The 17196-nt window shown below is 39.4% G+C and overlaps 1 protein-coding gene across 1 annotated transcript in view; it reads left to right on the forward strand.

Annotated features, from left to right (window-relative positions):
- The window catches only part of mrvi1 (murine retrovirus integration site 1 homolog), a 31772-nt gene that overhangs the window by 5053 nt on the left and 9523 nt on the right, over nucleotides 1-17196 (forward strand). The window contains exons 6-17 of the mRNA XM_060858304.1: nucleotides 2288-2331; nucleotides 6882-6987; nucleotides 7162-7318; nucleotides 7660-8149; nucleotides 10681-10893; nucleotides 14053-14159; nucleotides 14258-14322; nucleotides 14651-14824; nucleotides 15073-15150; nucleotides 15239-15279; nucleotides 15366-15422; nucleotides 16679-17110. Coding sequence (XP_060714287.1) covers nucleotides 2288-2331; nucleotides 6882-6987; nucleotides 7162-7318; nucleotides 7660-8149; nucleotides 10681-10893; nucleotides 14053-14159; nucleotides 14258-14322; nucleotides 14651-14824; nucleotides 15073-15150; nucleotides 15239-15279; nucleotides 15366-15422; nucleotides 16679-17110 — 1964 coding nt within the window. The remainder of the gene's footprint in view (nucleotides 1-2287; nucleotides 2332-6881; nucleotides 6988-7161; nucleotides 7319-7659; nucleotides 8150-10680; nucleotides 10894-14052; nucleotides 14160-14257; nucleotides 14323-14650; nucleotides 14825-15072; nucleotides 15151-15238; nucleotides 15280-15365; nucleotides 15423-16678; nucleotides 17111-17196) is intronic.

Consider the following 17196-nt stretch of genomic DNA (forward strand, 5'->3'; position numbering starts at 1 on the left):
CCTGTCCAACTGTACATTCGTGCAGCTCTCTAATCAGCAAATCATGCAAAAATACATGTAGGTACAGGCCAAGAACTTCAGTTAATGTTTGGTTGATGCTCAGAGCAGTATCTAGAGTTTCTACAGCATGGTGCGAAAAACTAAAAACATCCAGCGAGAGAAGGGTCTGAAGGCTGCGAAATGATTTCCAGAAACTTTATTTATTTTTTTTATATGTTAAATAAAAGGTTGTAATGATGCGAGTATAAATTTAGGATAATTAAAATAAACTGGAAATACAACTATGTTTGCTCCGATTAATTACATCAGTTAAGGTCACCATTCAATGTAACCACGGCAAATCATCTGGCATCAGATATGGAAGATGCGCTGATAGAACTTTCAACCGATCGAAACCCTGAGGACGGCATTTGACGGCAAGACGCTGGATGAGTTCTGGGTTTCTGTCGCGCCCGAATATCCACGGTTGTCGAAAGCCTCGTCAGATGTACTCATGTATTTATGCGAAAAGACATTCTCCGTGCTGACTTGCATTAAAAATAAACACAGGTCACGGCTTAACGTGGAAGATGACCTGCGGGTGGCGATCTCCAAAATTGAACCTAGAGTGGACCTGCTTTGCTCCGCGCACAGCGCCCATCCATCACATTAGGCGTTTTTTCTGAATACGTTTACAATTACAACAGAATTATACATGAAGTTATAATTGTTCCAAGGCGCCAGCCAACGCTGTATGCGTGTTACAGCTTGTTCGTGTTCTGTCTGTAAGCATTTCACTGTTATGGGATGTATTTGCTTTTGTCTATAATTTTGTTAATGAAATAGCCTGGCTTAGAGATTGTGTTCCTTTTTATTTTAGCTCTGTCAGTCTGTAACCAAATCGCAAATCACAGAGAGGAGAAAGAAGGAGGGAGGGTCGCGGGTCGTCAGCAGTCTAATATTGGGGGTCGCGGTCTGAAATGTTTGGGAACCCCTGATCTAGGTGAGATTGTTGACTTGGATGAGCTACGACAGCAGAACACCACGTCAGGTGCCACTTCTGACAGCCAAGAACAGGAATCTGTGGCTATCCTGAGCTGTTTATAATGAAACAAAGCAGCTCACTTCTTTGTAAGAAAAAAAGTGATGGGGCAAGTACTAAAAAAAACCGAAAGGACGTTCTTTCTTTTTGAGAAACCTGAACCTCGGGACGGTCGTTATTGAATATTTTGGATGTCTGTATATTTGTGTTAAATTGTTTGAAGGCAGTAATGTATTTCTGTGTAAGATCTTTAAGGAATCATCTGAAAAGGGAATCATCTGAAAAAGTTGTCCATCATCTGAATTTAGCCCTAGGTCTATATGACTGCATTCAAGGCTATGTTACTTCTTGCTTCTTGTCTGTGTTGCTACATCACGTGTTAGTGTGGCGGAACATTCATTCATTCATCTTCTACCGCTTATCCGAACTACCTCGGGTCACGGGGAGCCTGTGCCTATCTCAGGCGTCATCGGGCATCAAGGCAGGATACACCCTGGACGGAGTGCCAACCCATCACAGGGCGCACACACACACATTCACTTAGACAATCGCACACTACGGACAATTTTCCAGAGATGCCAATCAACCTACCATGCATGTCTTTGGACCGGGGGAGGAAACCGGAGTACCCGGAGGAAACCCCCGAGGCACGGGGAGAACATGCAAACTCCACACACACAAGGTGGAGGTGGGAATCGAACCCTGACCCTGGAGGTGTGAGGCGAACGTGCTAACCACTAAGCCACCGTGCCCCCCTTGTTGCGGAACAATTCTTTCAAAATGTCTGAAAGTCTTTCCTGTAAGTAACGTGTGTCTTGCTCATCCTTGTCTCTGATCTCAACGACTGGTGACCGATCCGTTCGGGAGATAGAAAGCAGAATCGTTTCTCCAATCCTGACCTTTTTTTTTTTACTTTGAAAAAATCAGTGTCCTCCACCAGTGAGCCAAGAACAACCATCTCTAAAGATATTACACACACACATATGCACGCATGTCTGTGCAAACACGGGTCTGCGGTATGGGCCGTGTGATCAAGCAGCTCATGTCAATGGTTGCCAGGTTATTGTTGCCCGGAGATATGGAGAGGGAGTTGAAAGAAGTATGGAAAACTCGACCACCAATCATTTTGTCTGAGCCTGTTTCATTACGTCAGAGTAGAGAAGACTGCCTGTTTTAATGGTTTATAACACTCGGTCATTTGCATACTGGAACAGTGAGATGTAAATAAACCCATGTGCCTCTTTGTAACTGCCTCCTTTCTAACAGGTGGCTGCTTTCCACACGCAGAAGCCGAGGATAACAGCCGAGAGGTAAGAGCTCCTCTCTCTTCTCCTCTCTACAGCACAACAAACTCTTATTTTCTCCACTAATAAACAAAATGGCCTGGATGTTTAGCTATAAGTATCAGCCGATACTTTTATGGATAAAATATCTCTTGATGGAATAAACTGATTCCTAGTTGATTCCATCCACACTTGATTCATGGATCAGTTAAAGGAAATTTTATGATGTTCTTATTATTTATATTTAATAAATGTTTATTTTTTTTCTCTGACTAATCCTACAGAGCCTTACATAAGTATCATTATGTCCAAGGGGGGGAAAAAATGTATTTATTTATTTATTTATTTATTTTTAAAACTAACTCAGACTTATGAGTTATTGTAAGTATTGGGCTTGTTGGTAGTCTTCAGGTTCTTTAAAAAACTTTGGTTGCGTAAGTACTTACACCCCAATGCTGTAATTCAAATTTTTATATTTAAGGAAAATAATTTTTCACCCCATTTATCTGTAGATTCTTAAGATATAACCGTAATTAAGTGCATTTCAGTTCCAGGACGTAGCGCTATTAAATGTGGAAAAGATAGAGGGGGTGAATACTTATGCAAACCACTGTCTCGGGTGTCAGTGTGCAAAGTTATGTTATGTAAAAGAGTGTCTGCCTTGATTAAGCTAAATGATACTATATACAAATAATTGTTTCCAGGTTTATTTATGTATTTTTTTTATTTATTTATTTATTTTTTTACACTGGTAGTAATATTTCCCTCCTTGTGTTTATTACTTCGATGTTCAAAATTCTCAAATAAATTTGAGCAAAAAAACAAATAGGCTGTTTGAGATTTCCAACTTTTTGGCAGTCTCATTTACCTCCTGAGATGAAATATCAACCAACAGTTCATCAAATCCAAAGCAGTGCACTGAGTTCAGTTAACTTTAAGTTTGGCATTTTAGCTAGTTAGGTATTGAAATTTATCTCGATACAATCAGATAGCTAGTTAGGTTTTGTTAACAAGCTGGTTGAGTTAGTTAGTTAGAAGCTACAGTATTTGTTGCTTAGTTTTGACTCTAACAGGGTTATTAATCATCAGTGAATTAGATTTGATTATTTAGTGAACTAGCTAGTCATCAGGCTTAATGATCTTGAAAAAAAAGTAAAAGAAAGTAAAAAAAAAAGTTTTTAAATGTAGATACTTTCACTGAAAAGGTTTTCAGCTTTTCTCCAGAACTTTTACTAAAATCCTGATTATTTTCTTTTATACTGAAAAGGTAAAAAAAAAAAAAAGTTTTGTAGCATCCTGTAGGGTTTTCTTCATGAAATAGCAATTGATTATTTGACTGACAAACAGTTTGATAGAAAATTAAAATTCTGTCATCAACCATAAAGATGATTTTTGGTTTCACAAAAGCCTCATTTGCATAAATAAATGCAGATTTTTGGGAAAAGTTTCTATAAAAAAAAAGTTAGCAGTCGGTAAAGATTGCTGGAAATATCTACTGTTGAAGTAAAAACTAGCCCTATTTACTTTGTAATGTGTCTTCGTAAAGAGGGAGCAGGGTATAAACAGGCATGCGATGGTACACGGGACACACTCTTTCAGCTCAAGTTTGCTGAAGCGTCGGGTGAGAGAGCGCAGCAGTAGCTGCACAGAGAGGCACAAAAAGCCTTCTCCTTAAATGGTCAAAGCTCCCAGGAGTCAAAGGGAGGCTGGGGTTTGGGGGGGGGTTTGAATCAGGGAAAGGAAAAGAGAGAAAGAGTTGGAGAAGGAGGGGAACAACAAGAGCTGGAGTAAAGAAGAGGAAAGAAATAGAAGGGAGTGTACGTGATCTGTAGACTTTCAGGTACAGTCTGAGTGCGGATTTTATTTATTACGTGCCTGCACTAATGCTTGGACACTTTTTTAGGAACCTACACTGATGATGATGATGATGATGATGATGATGATGATTTTTATTTTTCTCTTTTATTTTTAACTAGTTCCTGAAAGTAATCTGTAAGCCACAATGCTGTCTTGATTGTATGTTCTTGCAAAACACACTAACCTGCATCCTAATCTATGGCATGTTACATCCAAGTGTAAGTGTTATGGTGGGTTGAGATGGTGACAGTGTTTGCTCTGCTCTGCTCTGCTGGTTATTTATTTATGTTGAAGCTTGGGGTTATTCTAACATGATGGCAGGTGAGCATCTCGGCTCGTTAGGTCGTTTTAGTCAGCGCTTTATCGTGCCACCAAGTTTTAAGCAAATCTGCTGAGCTGGAGCTGCTTACATAATCGGCGGAGACCGAGAGGAGACCGGGTGTCCACTTTCTCATGAAGCCTCAGCGAGAACTTCTCCAAGGGGACCCCAAGGGACCTGGCAGATGCATGACCTCCTTCATCCTCTACAGATTTATTTTGTTTCTGAGAGCGGAACTTTTCAGAGTAGGGAATGGGACGAAGGCGTACTAAAAATAACGTTTCAGTAAATGAGAAGATTGTCCATCTGTCCAACCAGAGCAAGAGAAGCAACAAAGGAACAGATGTGATTGGATTTCACTGCACTGTGGGTCAACATGCTGCTGTCTGTGGAATAAAATAAAATGCTTAATCCTGGAAAAACTGAATAAAATCATGAGTAGTCCTAGGATGGAGGAAGTAGGAACACAGCAAGAACATTTTACGAGTTTTTTTTTTTTTTTTAAATCCATTCACTTTTTTCTGTCAATGTTCACCTATTCTTAGTAAACATAGCTAATTGAAAGCTAATATTGGTCCAGTTTAGAGTTAGTCAAATTTATGTTAAAATAATATCTACACATACACAAACACGCCAACATTCTCTGTTTACCTTGATCGAAAGCGAGGGCAGCACATCAGCACAAATTTCAAGCAGGAAATATCGGGTCACGGCACAGCCACAGGCCAAAAGAGAAAGATTAAGGGAAAGAAAGGGTGGGGCTTCCAGAGCTTCAGTCAATACCGAAAAGTCAGTATATATGTCACAAAAAAAAGTTGCAAAGTCTACACAACTGTCAATCCGTCCAGATCTGTATGTTTAGGATGCTTGTCGGAGATCCTGGAATTAAAATGAAAGAGAGAGGTTGTATTGTTGTCTGTATCCAGAGCTGATTTCACCAGATTCACCACATTTTTGATAACGTTTACTTCCTGTTCTAGTATTATACAATCTCAACTGATTCCCTTTGTTTCAACTGATAACACTTGTTTTTTTTGACGTCATAACTCTATTAATAAATGAACAAAAGTGAAAATAAAGCCAGCATTCTGCTCCAACGATGCTAACTACTATTTGTTACAAGCTAGCAACTTTCACAGCACTGTATTAACTGCACTGTAATTACTTTAGTAACGTTTTTTTAGCAAGCTAGCAAACGTTAGGCAACCACTAAATCTACACTAGTCTGAAATTTACAATAAATACTTTATTTAACGGAAAATCGCTCCTGACGACTTTCTAATAACGCAGGTTCTAGCCATAATGCAAAAGTGACCTAAAGTTTACGCTAACATTATGACCAATACTAACATGCCTGCTCGTTCCAGTTATGGTAAGTAGTCTTAGTTTTATTACTGCTAGCATGGCCTCTTGATTGTCATAACGCTAATTTGAACACTGGTTTGTCATAAACTAGTGAGTGCTAGTTGCGGTCATACGAATGCAAGCGCTAGTGCAAGTCATGATTCTGACCTATAGTTCAACTCATAAAATGCTAAATTGTGAGCGAGTTCAATTTATTAATGGCAACATAATCGCTAGTTCTAGTCGATAGATAGATAGATAGATAGATAGATAGATAGATAGATAGATAGATAGAACTTCGTTGCCATGTACCAGTACTATGCAATGACGAAGGAACAAGTGCAGATAAATATGTAGATAATTTGAATGCTAGTTCCAGTCATAACACGAATTTGAATGCTAGTTCCATTTATTAATGCAAACATAACCACTAGTTTAAATCCTATCCCTAGGGTTTTATGACTGGAACTAGCATTCTAACTAGTCTTATGATTGAAACATTGTGGGTATGTTCTCATTAATAATGGAACTACTACATACATTAGCGTTTGTACTAGTTCCATGATTAATGGTAACGTAACTTAGTTCTAGTCTAATGACGGTGACTTTTAGTTCCAGGCATAACACTAATATGGTCACTAGTTCCAGTCAGAAGATGGATGAGCTAGTTGCTGTTTGAGTCAGTTTTATAACAATGCTAATGTGAATTAATCGAAAGCTTCTTTATGGATTTGTTAGTCTGAATCTTTTCAGGAAACTCGTGAGTTTAAAAGAGTTAAGAGTCATGAGTGAAAAGTGACTCTTACTTTACACACTTACAGAAGCCTTTTTTTTTTAATGGTAAATGGTTCTAGGTTTTATGCCTTTGGGCGCTAGATTGGCGTATCCTGGTTCATGTGGTGCATGCGGGTGCTTCTTGCAGTTCTCTGGCTTTGCTCATGTATCTGAATTAGCTACAGCTACACAAAGTTTTTTTTTTTTTTTTACTGTTTTGGTTTTTATTGGAATGGTGTTTTTTGAAGAGCCCAGAGAAAACCTGAAAATATCTGTGTTTCAGGGGACATCGCAGGACACAGAGGATACGACTCGAACACCGAATGACTCGTCTGAACCGCTGGTGAAGTGTGAAAGCATTGTTCTCTCAGACTCTTCATCTTCTTCAAGTACTGCACACATCATCATATTCATCATCATTATCATCATCATGATATTCTCAGAAATTAACTGTAGCTCCTGCTAGCGTCAAATTGTTTTAATCTTTCTGTTTTTAAATTAAATACAATCATAACATCTGCAAGGAAATGGGCTCATGTTGATGCTGGTTCCTGTCTGTTTAGGTCACCTTCCTGTGGGACTGGTTAACAAACAAATCCCACCAGCACAGAACTGCAGCGAGAGAGGATCTGCTGCTGCTCACGGTCCCACACCGGAAACTTCCCTGAGTGCTGCATGTGAGGAGCGAACGCGCCATGACACACAGGAGAAAGGAGTCGGGTCAGTGTTTACATTCTCCCAGTTCTTGCAGGATGAGTCGTGCGTGTGTGTGTTTATGTAAAATCCCCTCACAAAGAGGAGAGACTGTGCAGAAATGCCAGAGTTTACATTGTCACCCACTGAAGCTCCGATTAATTACTAGGGGCTCTCTATGAGTTCCTGCTAAAATCCCGAGTGCTTTTAGTTTGAAATGAAAGGTCCATGTGTCATGTTGAACAAAGACATGTTTTTGTCACTTAGGTAATACAACAGGATCCGTTCTTCACTGTTATTATACACAATGATGAATTGCATCTAGTAAGGCCTGTTTAGTATTTATAAAGGCTAATATTTTCCTCCAGGTTCAACTTCAGGACAGAGGAACCTGCTGATGCTGACAACTCTCTAATAAAGTGTAAAGAACAGACAGACTGTGGAGTTTCACTAGAAGAAGTTGAACGTGATCAGACCTTCAAGCAAGAGGAGACCAAAGATCCTAAACGTGAGCAGGAAGACGAGGGAAGGAGCCGAGAATCAGCAAGTTCTGGAAGTTCAGAATCAGGACCGAGGGAAATCTTCGAGCGTGCAGAGAGAGGGTGTTCTGCAGAACCAGAGAAGTGTGAACAAACTCTCCCAAATTTCCTTTTAAGTGAAGGTACAGTGAAGAGCAGCAGATGTTTGGAAGAAAGATCAGGAAGCCAAGACGAGACAAACAGGAGTGTTAAGGATTCACTTACAAAGTGGACTTGCTGTACACCAGAATCAGGAAACACACAAAGTTCTGATGTGTATGAATGTGGAAGTGTTCAACTCTGTCAGGCACAGACTGCAGAACCGGCTGAAAAACTAGAGGTAAGGATTTGTATGTTGTATCCTTTTAAATTCTTGTATTGTGTTAATCTGTTGATTGTTTTTCAGCTGAAACACGTGGGCTGTGATTTGAAATGAAGCCTTATTACGTTTATATTCCACAATAACACCCTGGATATTTCTTAATGTTTCTCCCAAACATGATGCTTAATTTTGCTGCAGCTTTTTTCAAAATTTATTTTAAATATTAATTAATAAATATAAAAGAATTCATGTGGAGTATTTGTAACTAGAAAGGAGTATAAGTACAAGGAGCATAAGAGAGTATTTAACAGAGTATCTATCAGTATAGGGAAACAGAAATGGAAGGAAGGGGAAAAAAAATCTAATTTCTCTCTTAAATACTCTGAGTATTTAAGAGGAGAAATGGGGAGTATTTATCAATTAGAGGGAATAAAGTGGAGTATTTATCAATTAGAGGGAATAAAGTGGAGTATTTATCAATTAGAGGGAATAAAGTGGAGTATTTATCAATTAGAGGGAATGAAGTGGAGTATTTATCAATTAAAGGGAATGAAGTGGAGTATTTATCAATTAGAGGGAATGAAGTGGAGTATTTATCAATTAGAGGGAATAAAGTGGAGTATTTATCAATTAGAGGGAATAAAGTGGAGTATTTATCAATTAGAGGGAATGAAGTGGAGTATTTATCAATTAGAGGGAATGAAGTGGAGTATTTATCAATTAGAGGGAATGAAGTGGAGTATTTATCAATTAGAGGGAATGAAGTGGAGTATTTATCAATTAGAGGGAATGAAGTGGAGTATTTATCAATTAGAGGGAATGAAGTGGAGTATTTATCAATTAGAGGGAATGAAGTGGAGTATTTATCCAAGAGTATTTTTCAATAGAGGGAATAAAGTGGAGTATTTATCCATTTACAAACGGAGGTAAGTGAAAGGTAGAGTATTTAAGTGTTTCTCTGTAAGAACAGGTTACAAGCAGAACCCTTAATTCATTAACAAATTAATCTACCAACCTTTAATTAGATAATAAACCAGTAAGGAACCATTAAGTTACGAATTCCAAAAGAATTTTTTGCCTGAGAGTGAAGTTGTGTATTGGTGTAATGCAGTGTGCAGCACTAACAAACACTACTAAACACCGCTGCTTTGTATTATTTTTGGTACCAAAATAATTGGATCCAAAAGGAATCTTTGGTATGGGATGACCAATGGATCGACGGTTTATCAACCAAATGGACATCTGCTAACTGTGACAGAGTGCTAAGATGTTTCAGATTATAGAGTAACGTTGAGTTGTTGGAAGTCTTGCAAATTGTAATGTTTTAAATCACCTACTGAGAAGTTGGAAGAAGGTTTAAAACAAAGGGATATTGAGTTGATGAACGTTGTAACGGTGATTGTCAGTTACGTTCATGGATCGTGTGCTCAGTACGTGACCTTCAGCTGCACTTTGGTAAGAACGTTCAGCAGATATGGGATTGCTTTCCAGCTGACCCATGATGGTTCTAATCTTTGTTGGAGAGGTGATGGTGTTGAATACTGTGATGCCCCACAGGTTTGGATGTTCCCGTTTCTGATTCGTTCGCCATAATCCGATTCTTCTTCCTTTTATGGGCTACCAGCTCAGAGGTTTCAGCAGATGTGATTAAGAAAAATGAAAGCATCTGACTAGTTAATAAAGAACAGAAGAAGGTCAGGAAGGTGTGGATCAGTGCTACTCAGCAGGAAATAATGAAAAGTGGACATGACAATCCCAGAAGAAAAAAAAATTACAAGAGCTGAGGGCTAAAAATTAACTTTTTAGCTCTTGCTATCATTTGAGGGTTACGACCTAAATTCCTTTTCCTGTAAATTCCCCAAAGTTTCTGCTCCAGGAAGTGGATTTAAGTGTTCAATTGTCTGTAACTCTCTCTCTCTCTCTCCCTCTCCCTCTCTCTCGTCTCTACGAACACAAACAGTTGTCTTCCTTTTTTCTGTTTAGATTAACAGGAACCCAAAGATAGCTTTTGTAGCACTCTGATGAAATAAAAATAGATGTAATGGATTCAGGAATTCATTCCTCCGGGAGTTTGAAGTAGTTTTCCCAATTTGGCTTTGGAACTTCTAGCTCCATCTTCTCGAGAGCTTTTTGTGCGAGTTGTTTTATGTGGAACGTTGTATCTGAGATACACAATTAAAATGCGTTTATAGATTCATAAACACTGGATTCCAGTGCAGCAACTGCGGCAATGGGACTTCTTGTTTTTATGAATTTTTCAGGATCTTGTTTATCAAGAAGTAGGAATCTGTAAATACTAGCCATGTTATTTTTCTTCTCATTACTGCATGTACTGTACTGTGCTGTCAGAAAGGGCCTATCTGAGATCAGGATCAGTTCTGCATGAGGAAACATTTCCTCTCGGGTTGCTCTGGTAGATGGATCTTGAGGATAAGGGAGAAAAAAAAAATGCTGCCGTCATTCGACCCATAAACATTTCATGCCCTCGATCTTAAAACTTCAGAATTGTGTAGAATAAAAGTGTAGATCTGTGATGTGGTGTCTTGCAGAAAGAAACCTCTGCCGAATGTGGAGCAGCAGGAGCTCCGGCTAAAGCAGCTTCTCCAAGGACTTTTCATCACACGGTACCGGAGTCCAACACACCTTTCTTTTTCCCTCACACTCGCTCTCGCCCTCCCACCGCGCCCAACATGCCCACCCTGCCTGAAGAGGAGGAAGATTCTCCTGAGGAGGTCGACAGCAACTCCAGCTCCCCGTCTTCTGTAAGTCCAGCACAAGATCTTGTAGAACTTTTTATTACGTTTTACTACTTGGTGGAAGGGAAAAAATGCGTCATGTTTAATCTGCAAGCTTCATTTAACTTGTGTTTTTTTTTTTTTTTGCATAATTGGCAGGTATTTTGGCTTGTTACTTTTTAAATTGTTTGAAATATTTTCCTTTTCTGTCATTAGCTGCTGAGTATTTAAGGAGCTAAAAAAGCATCGTTTGATTTCTTCGGTCAAACTGGATATGAAGGAATCTATTTTTGGAGAACGTTCCTATTCTCGAATGATCAGCTTCAGAATAGTCTAATTTTATATCCAGAGTACACCGGAAACTTAACATCGCTTGTTCATATCAACGACGCACATTTAATTTCATGCTATTCTTTGACTAATGAAAAAAAGCCAAAAATGGGGACGGTTAAGACTAGATGTTCAATTGGGATGAAAATAATGGCATCCTGTGAAAGAAGGAAGCGTTTTGATGGCAAACATCTGTGACTGCTGAACTGATAGATTTAGCACCTGTTGCGTTTAGATGGCGCTCTCACTGCTTAGCTGTCATTTTCTTCTTTTCAGCTCTGCATGCTTGCCTTTTATGGAGTTTTGTGGGTGGGGCCAAATGTAAATCAGCTATACTGGGAGCATGATTGGTGGATTTCTGATTTTCAGAATGCGCTTGTGATTTAAAGGAAATTTAAAGTTTTGTAAATCTACCAAGAAATCTTTAGTTCAGTTTGGATACAGGGAAATTTATACAGAACTTTTTTTTTTTTTTTTAAATTGAGAAATGGGGCTTGAAATATAGCTTTTTACTTCAGCAATGAGTTTAAAAATGATTTTGCTTTGGATTTTTTTTTTTCCCCCAAATAAGTCGTGTGTAAACATGGCTGTGTTAGTCTTTAAAAACCATCCAAAAATTATGACTTAAGCCATCAAGCAGCTGAACTTGATCTGAATGAACTGCTTTACTTCTGGTTTACTCTTTTACCCCAGACAGTTCCTTCAGTCCTTTCCTTCCCCCAAATCTTCACACCCAATTCTTTACCTGTCCATTTTTGACATTGAGGCAGATTTTTCTGAGCCCTGAAATACCTTGCTTCCTGTTTGCCTGCGTGTCATATTTTCTCAGAGTCTCAGGAAAAAGCCGGGATCGACTGTTCTGTTCCTCTTCAGAAAACACGCTTTCGTTAAAGCCATCGTGTTATTCTTGTAAGAACAGAAACATCCCACACAGATGGCTCATAAAGTTCAGGACCCAGATAAGATTCCACTCCAGGACTATATTAAACTCTCAAAATCTAATCTCTGACTTTAAGGCAGGAAGAAAATAAAAGCGACTCTCCTGTCTGCTTAATGGAAGAATGATGGTCAGTTTTTGGGAGGTCGTGTTTCAAGCCTACTCTTTTGTGAGATCTTTAAAAATACAACACTGCTTGGAACTTGTTTTTTTTTTTTTTTGTCATCTACATTTATTTCTGTTCTCCTTGAACGTTTTGATCTGAACAGATGTGAGCTGCTTTTCCCATGAGACAAGTCTGCACAGCCTTAAACCACGTTGCTGTCCATACAAACCACGTCAGAAAAAAATTGTCTTTGCATAATGAAACATTTGCTGTTCTAGGAAAATAATCAACAACATGGTGATGTGATGAGGATAAAAACCCCAAAGTTCCATAAAATCCTGAAGCATTTAACCAATTTTCTGACTATTACAATTTTCAGTTTATTAAACATAAACACAACAATGTCTTGCCTTTTAACCATTTCTAGTTCAATGTAATGGTGTGAAACATTAACAAAATATTCTTTCTTGTTTTCTTATTCATTCTTTCTCTCTCTCTCTCTCTCAAAGTTAAAGGCAGGGTCTCCGATGTTTGAAAGCCAATGTTGACATATAAAATCACCAAAACAAACACACCCCTAACTCAAATGGGTCCCACCCCTGTATGATAGCTCCGCCCACACATGCATACGTAACCCAGACAACTAATGGAAAGAAATGTGTCTTTATCATAGCTGAAGGGAAGAACAATACGATTGCAGATAAACAAACAAGCAAAAATGACACACAAGCATAATCATGCAAAGGACAAAGGCATATATTAGTTCTGTGTAACAAAGCAAAACTAACGTTACTCACCTATCGAGAAGGAAAAAAGCGCCTTGGGTCCTACTTCCTACCTTTCTTCGCTTTCTTTTTGTTTTTATCCTCTATGTCAATGCTAAAACCGCTTTCTGCTAATGTCACTCTAAATTACTGATAAGGATAGATGCTAGTTCAGGCAAAGTGCTACCAGGATGGTGTGCCCATTAAAACACAGAAGCTCCAAATAATCCAGTTCCTTAACATTTTATTGTCAAGCAATCATGAGACCAGAGTTGTATGGTATCTAAATCAAGCAAAACAACATTTTAGAATTTAAACACATAACAAATAAATCAATCACAAAGATTACAAATAGGAACAAACAATAATACTAAGCATTACATAACAAATATATATTTAAAGAAATACAGAAATTAATATAATATAAACTTACAAATTCAAGCACTCCTCAACTCTGAATCTCCCCATGAGCTGTTGGATGCCACACGGAACAAAAGTGACAATTTACAATTAACAAGTAAATTAAATTAACAATTTAATGCAGCTGTGGAGACAAAGCTCCTCCCACCCTGCTACAAAGAATTTTCAACAGTCACACATGCGCACTGAACACTCTCTCCGCCGCATATTGACAAGCCCCGCCCCTTTCTGCTCATTAGCTACACGTTTGTTTTGATTTTTGTTTATTATTCAGCCCGACTCAGTTTTCTGAAGCATTTCTCAAAAATCGGAGACCCTGCCTTTAAGACAAAAAATCAGCAGCTTATCCTAAGTTACCAAGAAGCTGGAAAGTTCAAACACCTCTGTCCTGAAGACTTTCCCATACAAAGCGCTAACACTGGAAACTCCTTCCATAAATGTTAAATCAACAATTTTTCAAGTTTGTTTTTCTATAGCTGTTACTATAGAAACTATAGTATATAACACACTCGACTATTTCGAATTGTAATCGGAGCGCCTGGCGAGTCGTACTTCTGATTCGAGAATTTAACATTTAATTGATTGTGTGTATTAGTGTGGATTAGAAAGTTCAACTATGTTGTTTTCAGGCTATGCCGCCAGAATCCAAGCTAGTCAACATTACCATGTCGCCTCCTGCTATCGTCCTGCCAAGACAAGTCGACAAGCAGGAAGCGAGGCCTCTGGAGAAAGCCAGGTTTGTATGATTTATTACTGATTGAAGACACTTTAATCCAACAGTTTGCAGATTTAATATACTGTACAGTGGATATATTTTTGTTTTTTCCTTCTCAGACCTCACAGCCCAAGACCCCGGCTCTCGAGGAACGCCAGCTCGTCTGGGCCAATCACAACAGTAGGTACGTTACTCAATCAACATGTGGCAATCTCTGGGATTAAGCTTAAGTGTTTTCAGTTTCTTAACAGTCTGCTTACAGGAACTGGAACTCCCAGTCAGAATGCATTTACGGATTGAGTTACAACTCCAGCATGTACAGATTTGGAACAGGCCCTCGTAATTGTCCATATTTGGTCATTATAGAAGTAGGGAAACGCAAGAGTCTGGTTGTAAGCCTATTTTGGGAAAACAAATGCAAGGGACTGAGGATGATGATGATGCTTTGATTAGTTTCATTTAGCTCTAGAAGAAGGTGATCCAGCTTGCGTGTGTGTGTGTGTGTGAGACAGATAATGATGGTCACATGATAGACCTGATAAAAGATGAGCTTCCAGAGATGCAGCTCTCTGACCAGGACCGGCAGAAGAACCTGGAGCTGCTGGAGGAGGCCAAGAAAGTGAGCGATCGCTTCCTGAGCCGTAGGGGGCGCCGGTCTACATCTAGCCTCACAGGATCTCCTACAGGTAACAGTAACAACCGCACACAGCTACAGACAATTACCGATGGCAGTTCTCGACTCGGCTGTAAGGTTCCGGTTTTCCTGGATGATGTGTAATTACCAAACTGCAAATGTTGCTGCTCCAACGTTGATGATTTTTTTTAAATATCTGCACATTATGAAGCATTTTATTCCTCTTATAACACAGAAATTAATTGACATTCATTGCATGTAAATTTAAATCTACTCAACATTTATCGGGTTGCGTTTCAGCTCTCTCGCCCAACCCGACTCCAGGCTCGTCTCCTGTGCCGTCCAGAAGCAGCTCAATCTCTGCACCACCACAAATGGGTACAGACGCTTTAAATTACCACTAGCTAGTTCAAATTGGTTTTATATATTACTACATTGTACGTTTTTTTTTTTTTTTTTACTACAGATGTTTTGGCAAATCCTCCTTCGAGCCCATCCACAAGTCAGGTTAGTTATTTAAAATTTTCATTATAAAGGCATTACAACACTTTACTATATATTACTATATAAATTATGATCGTTTGTATGGACAGAGGTTGGAGGTGCCTGCAGTGCGTGAACACGGAGAAGCAAATAAACCCGAGCAGGAGGTCAGTCCTTCTTCAAACTTCTCATCACATCATTTTACTGTGAGCTCCTTATTATAAACACAGTAACTCTGTCAACATGCAACACGAGACTCGTACATAAATTATGTAGCCCAAAAAAAAAACATGGTGTCAAGGAAGCAATAGAAAGAAACGAACAGTAGCTGAAAGCAACTCATTGGACCAGAGAGTAGCTACACTTTTCGCACAATGTTTTGTACAGAATGCACACTGGTCAGCACATCTTTTAGTGTTTTGTATTGTCTCTTGTCTTGCACAGTTTGCACTTTATGTGGCTTGGACAACTTACTTTCAGTCCTTAGCTCTATGTTTTATGTATCTTTGTGGGGTTTTTTTATGTAGCACCATGGTCCTGTTTCATTTCACTGTGTACTGCTTTAGCTATATATCGTCACTGTCAGGCGGAATCCTCGTATCTCCAAAACCGTTACTTTTCAGGAAATTAAAAAAACGCGTACCTTTTCTGCAGTGCACAGGGTTTAGTCCGCTTTGCAGTGGATTGTCTTGCGCTAAATTCCTGTCCTCAGACGAGCACCAGAACTAGCGGGGGTCAAGATTTTTTTTTTCTTTGAGCCCAGTGTTTTGAAGACATTTACCTCAGAAGACATGTTGATTCGTTGCGACTCTTCTTGAGGAGAAATATGCCGTGAAGCTCTCCCACGGAGTGAGGAAGAGGTGGACAGTTGAAGTGTCCAATGGAGTTATGAGATTTGTGCTCAAGCTATTTTCAAGACTTTAGATTGGTTAATAACTTGTAAAAATAACAGACCCACGTGGGGACTGACCAATAGCATCGATATGTGAAAAAATATGAAATTGACCAAATTTGGACATACGAGGTTTCCGCCCGACAGCGACGATATGTTTAAAATGACAGCTTCTTGACTGGCTATAGATGGCTCAAAAATTCCTTATTGTACCTCGCCTGGTCCAATTATGGGACTGAAAACATGGCTTGAAATAAAAGAGCAGAATCTTTAAAGAACAGAAGTTTGAATTCTGAATGCGTTTGAGTTAGAAATTTTGACAAATACTAAATATGCAAACATGTGGAACTCTTGTCACTTAGAGGTCGTAGGGTTGAACATAGAAACTTTCTGTTCCAAGACCCAAGTCATATCTACGATTCTGAAATTGCCTTCAAACTTTTTGTGTCATTTAAAATGATGCATAAGAAACATTAGTGTTAGTGGATCAGAATGTGTCTCTTACTCCTCCTTTATTCCTTTTTTGTGTAGCCGCTGAAGAAGCTTGTAGAATGGAAACCACCTGAAAAGAGAAAAGTGTCCTCTGGCACGTTGACCCCTCGTCACACCACGTCTACTCCAGCCGAGGAGCTCCCCAAGTCCCCAAAGGATGGTGCAGAGATCTGTGTCTCTACAGACAGGGGGAAAAAGACAACTCCAGTTCCGACGATCCAGAAACCAGAGAGCCAGTCTCCGGCAACCGGAGTGGCCAAGCCGGTCCCTCGGCCAGCCATGCAGCAAGCTCCGTGCACAGCTGAGATCAAGACCATCGGTGCTTTCCCGCCTCTCATGAGGGCTGTCTCGTGGGATACAGTGGGCTCTCTGAACATGAGGAACGGAGGACCCAAAGGAGAAGACAGCCTCACTTACCCTGACACCACTAAGCCTCCTGTGAGCACCCAGAAACTGTCCAAACTACGGGAGGTAAGTCTGAAGTTTCATGTCTTCTGGGTGATGTAAATAGTCCCCTTTTGAATTTTAGAACTGTGGTAGGACGACTTTCTTCCTTT

Source organism: Tachysurus vachellii, chromosome 1, assembly GCF_030014155.1.
Source record: "Tachysurus vachellii isolate PV-2020 chromosome 1, HZAU_Pvac_v1, whole genome shotgun sequence".
NCBI lineage: Eukaryota > Metazoa > Chordata > Actinopteri > Siluriformes > Bagridae > Tachysurus > Tachysurus vachellii.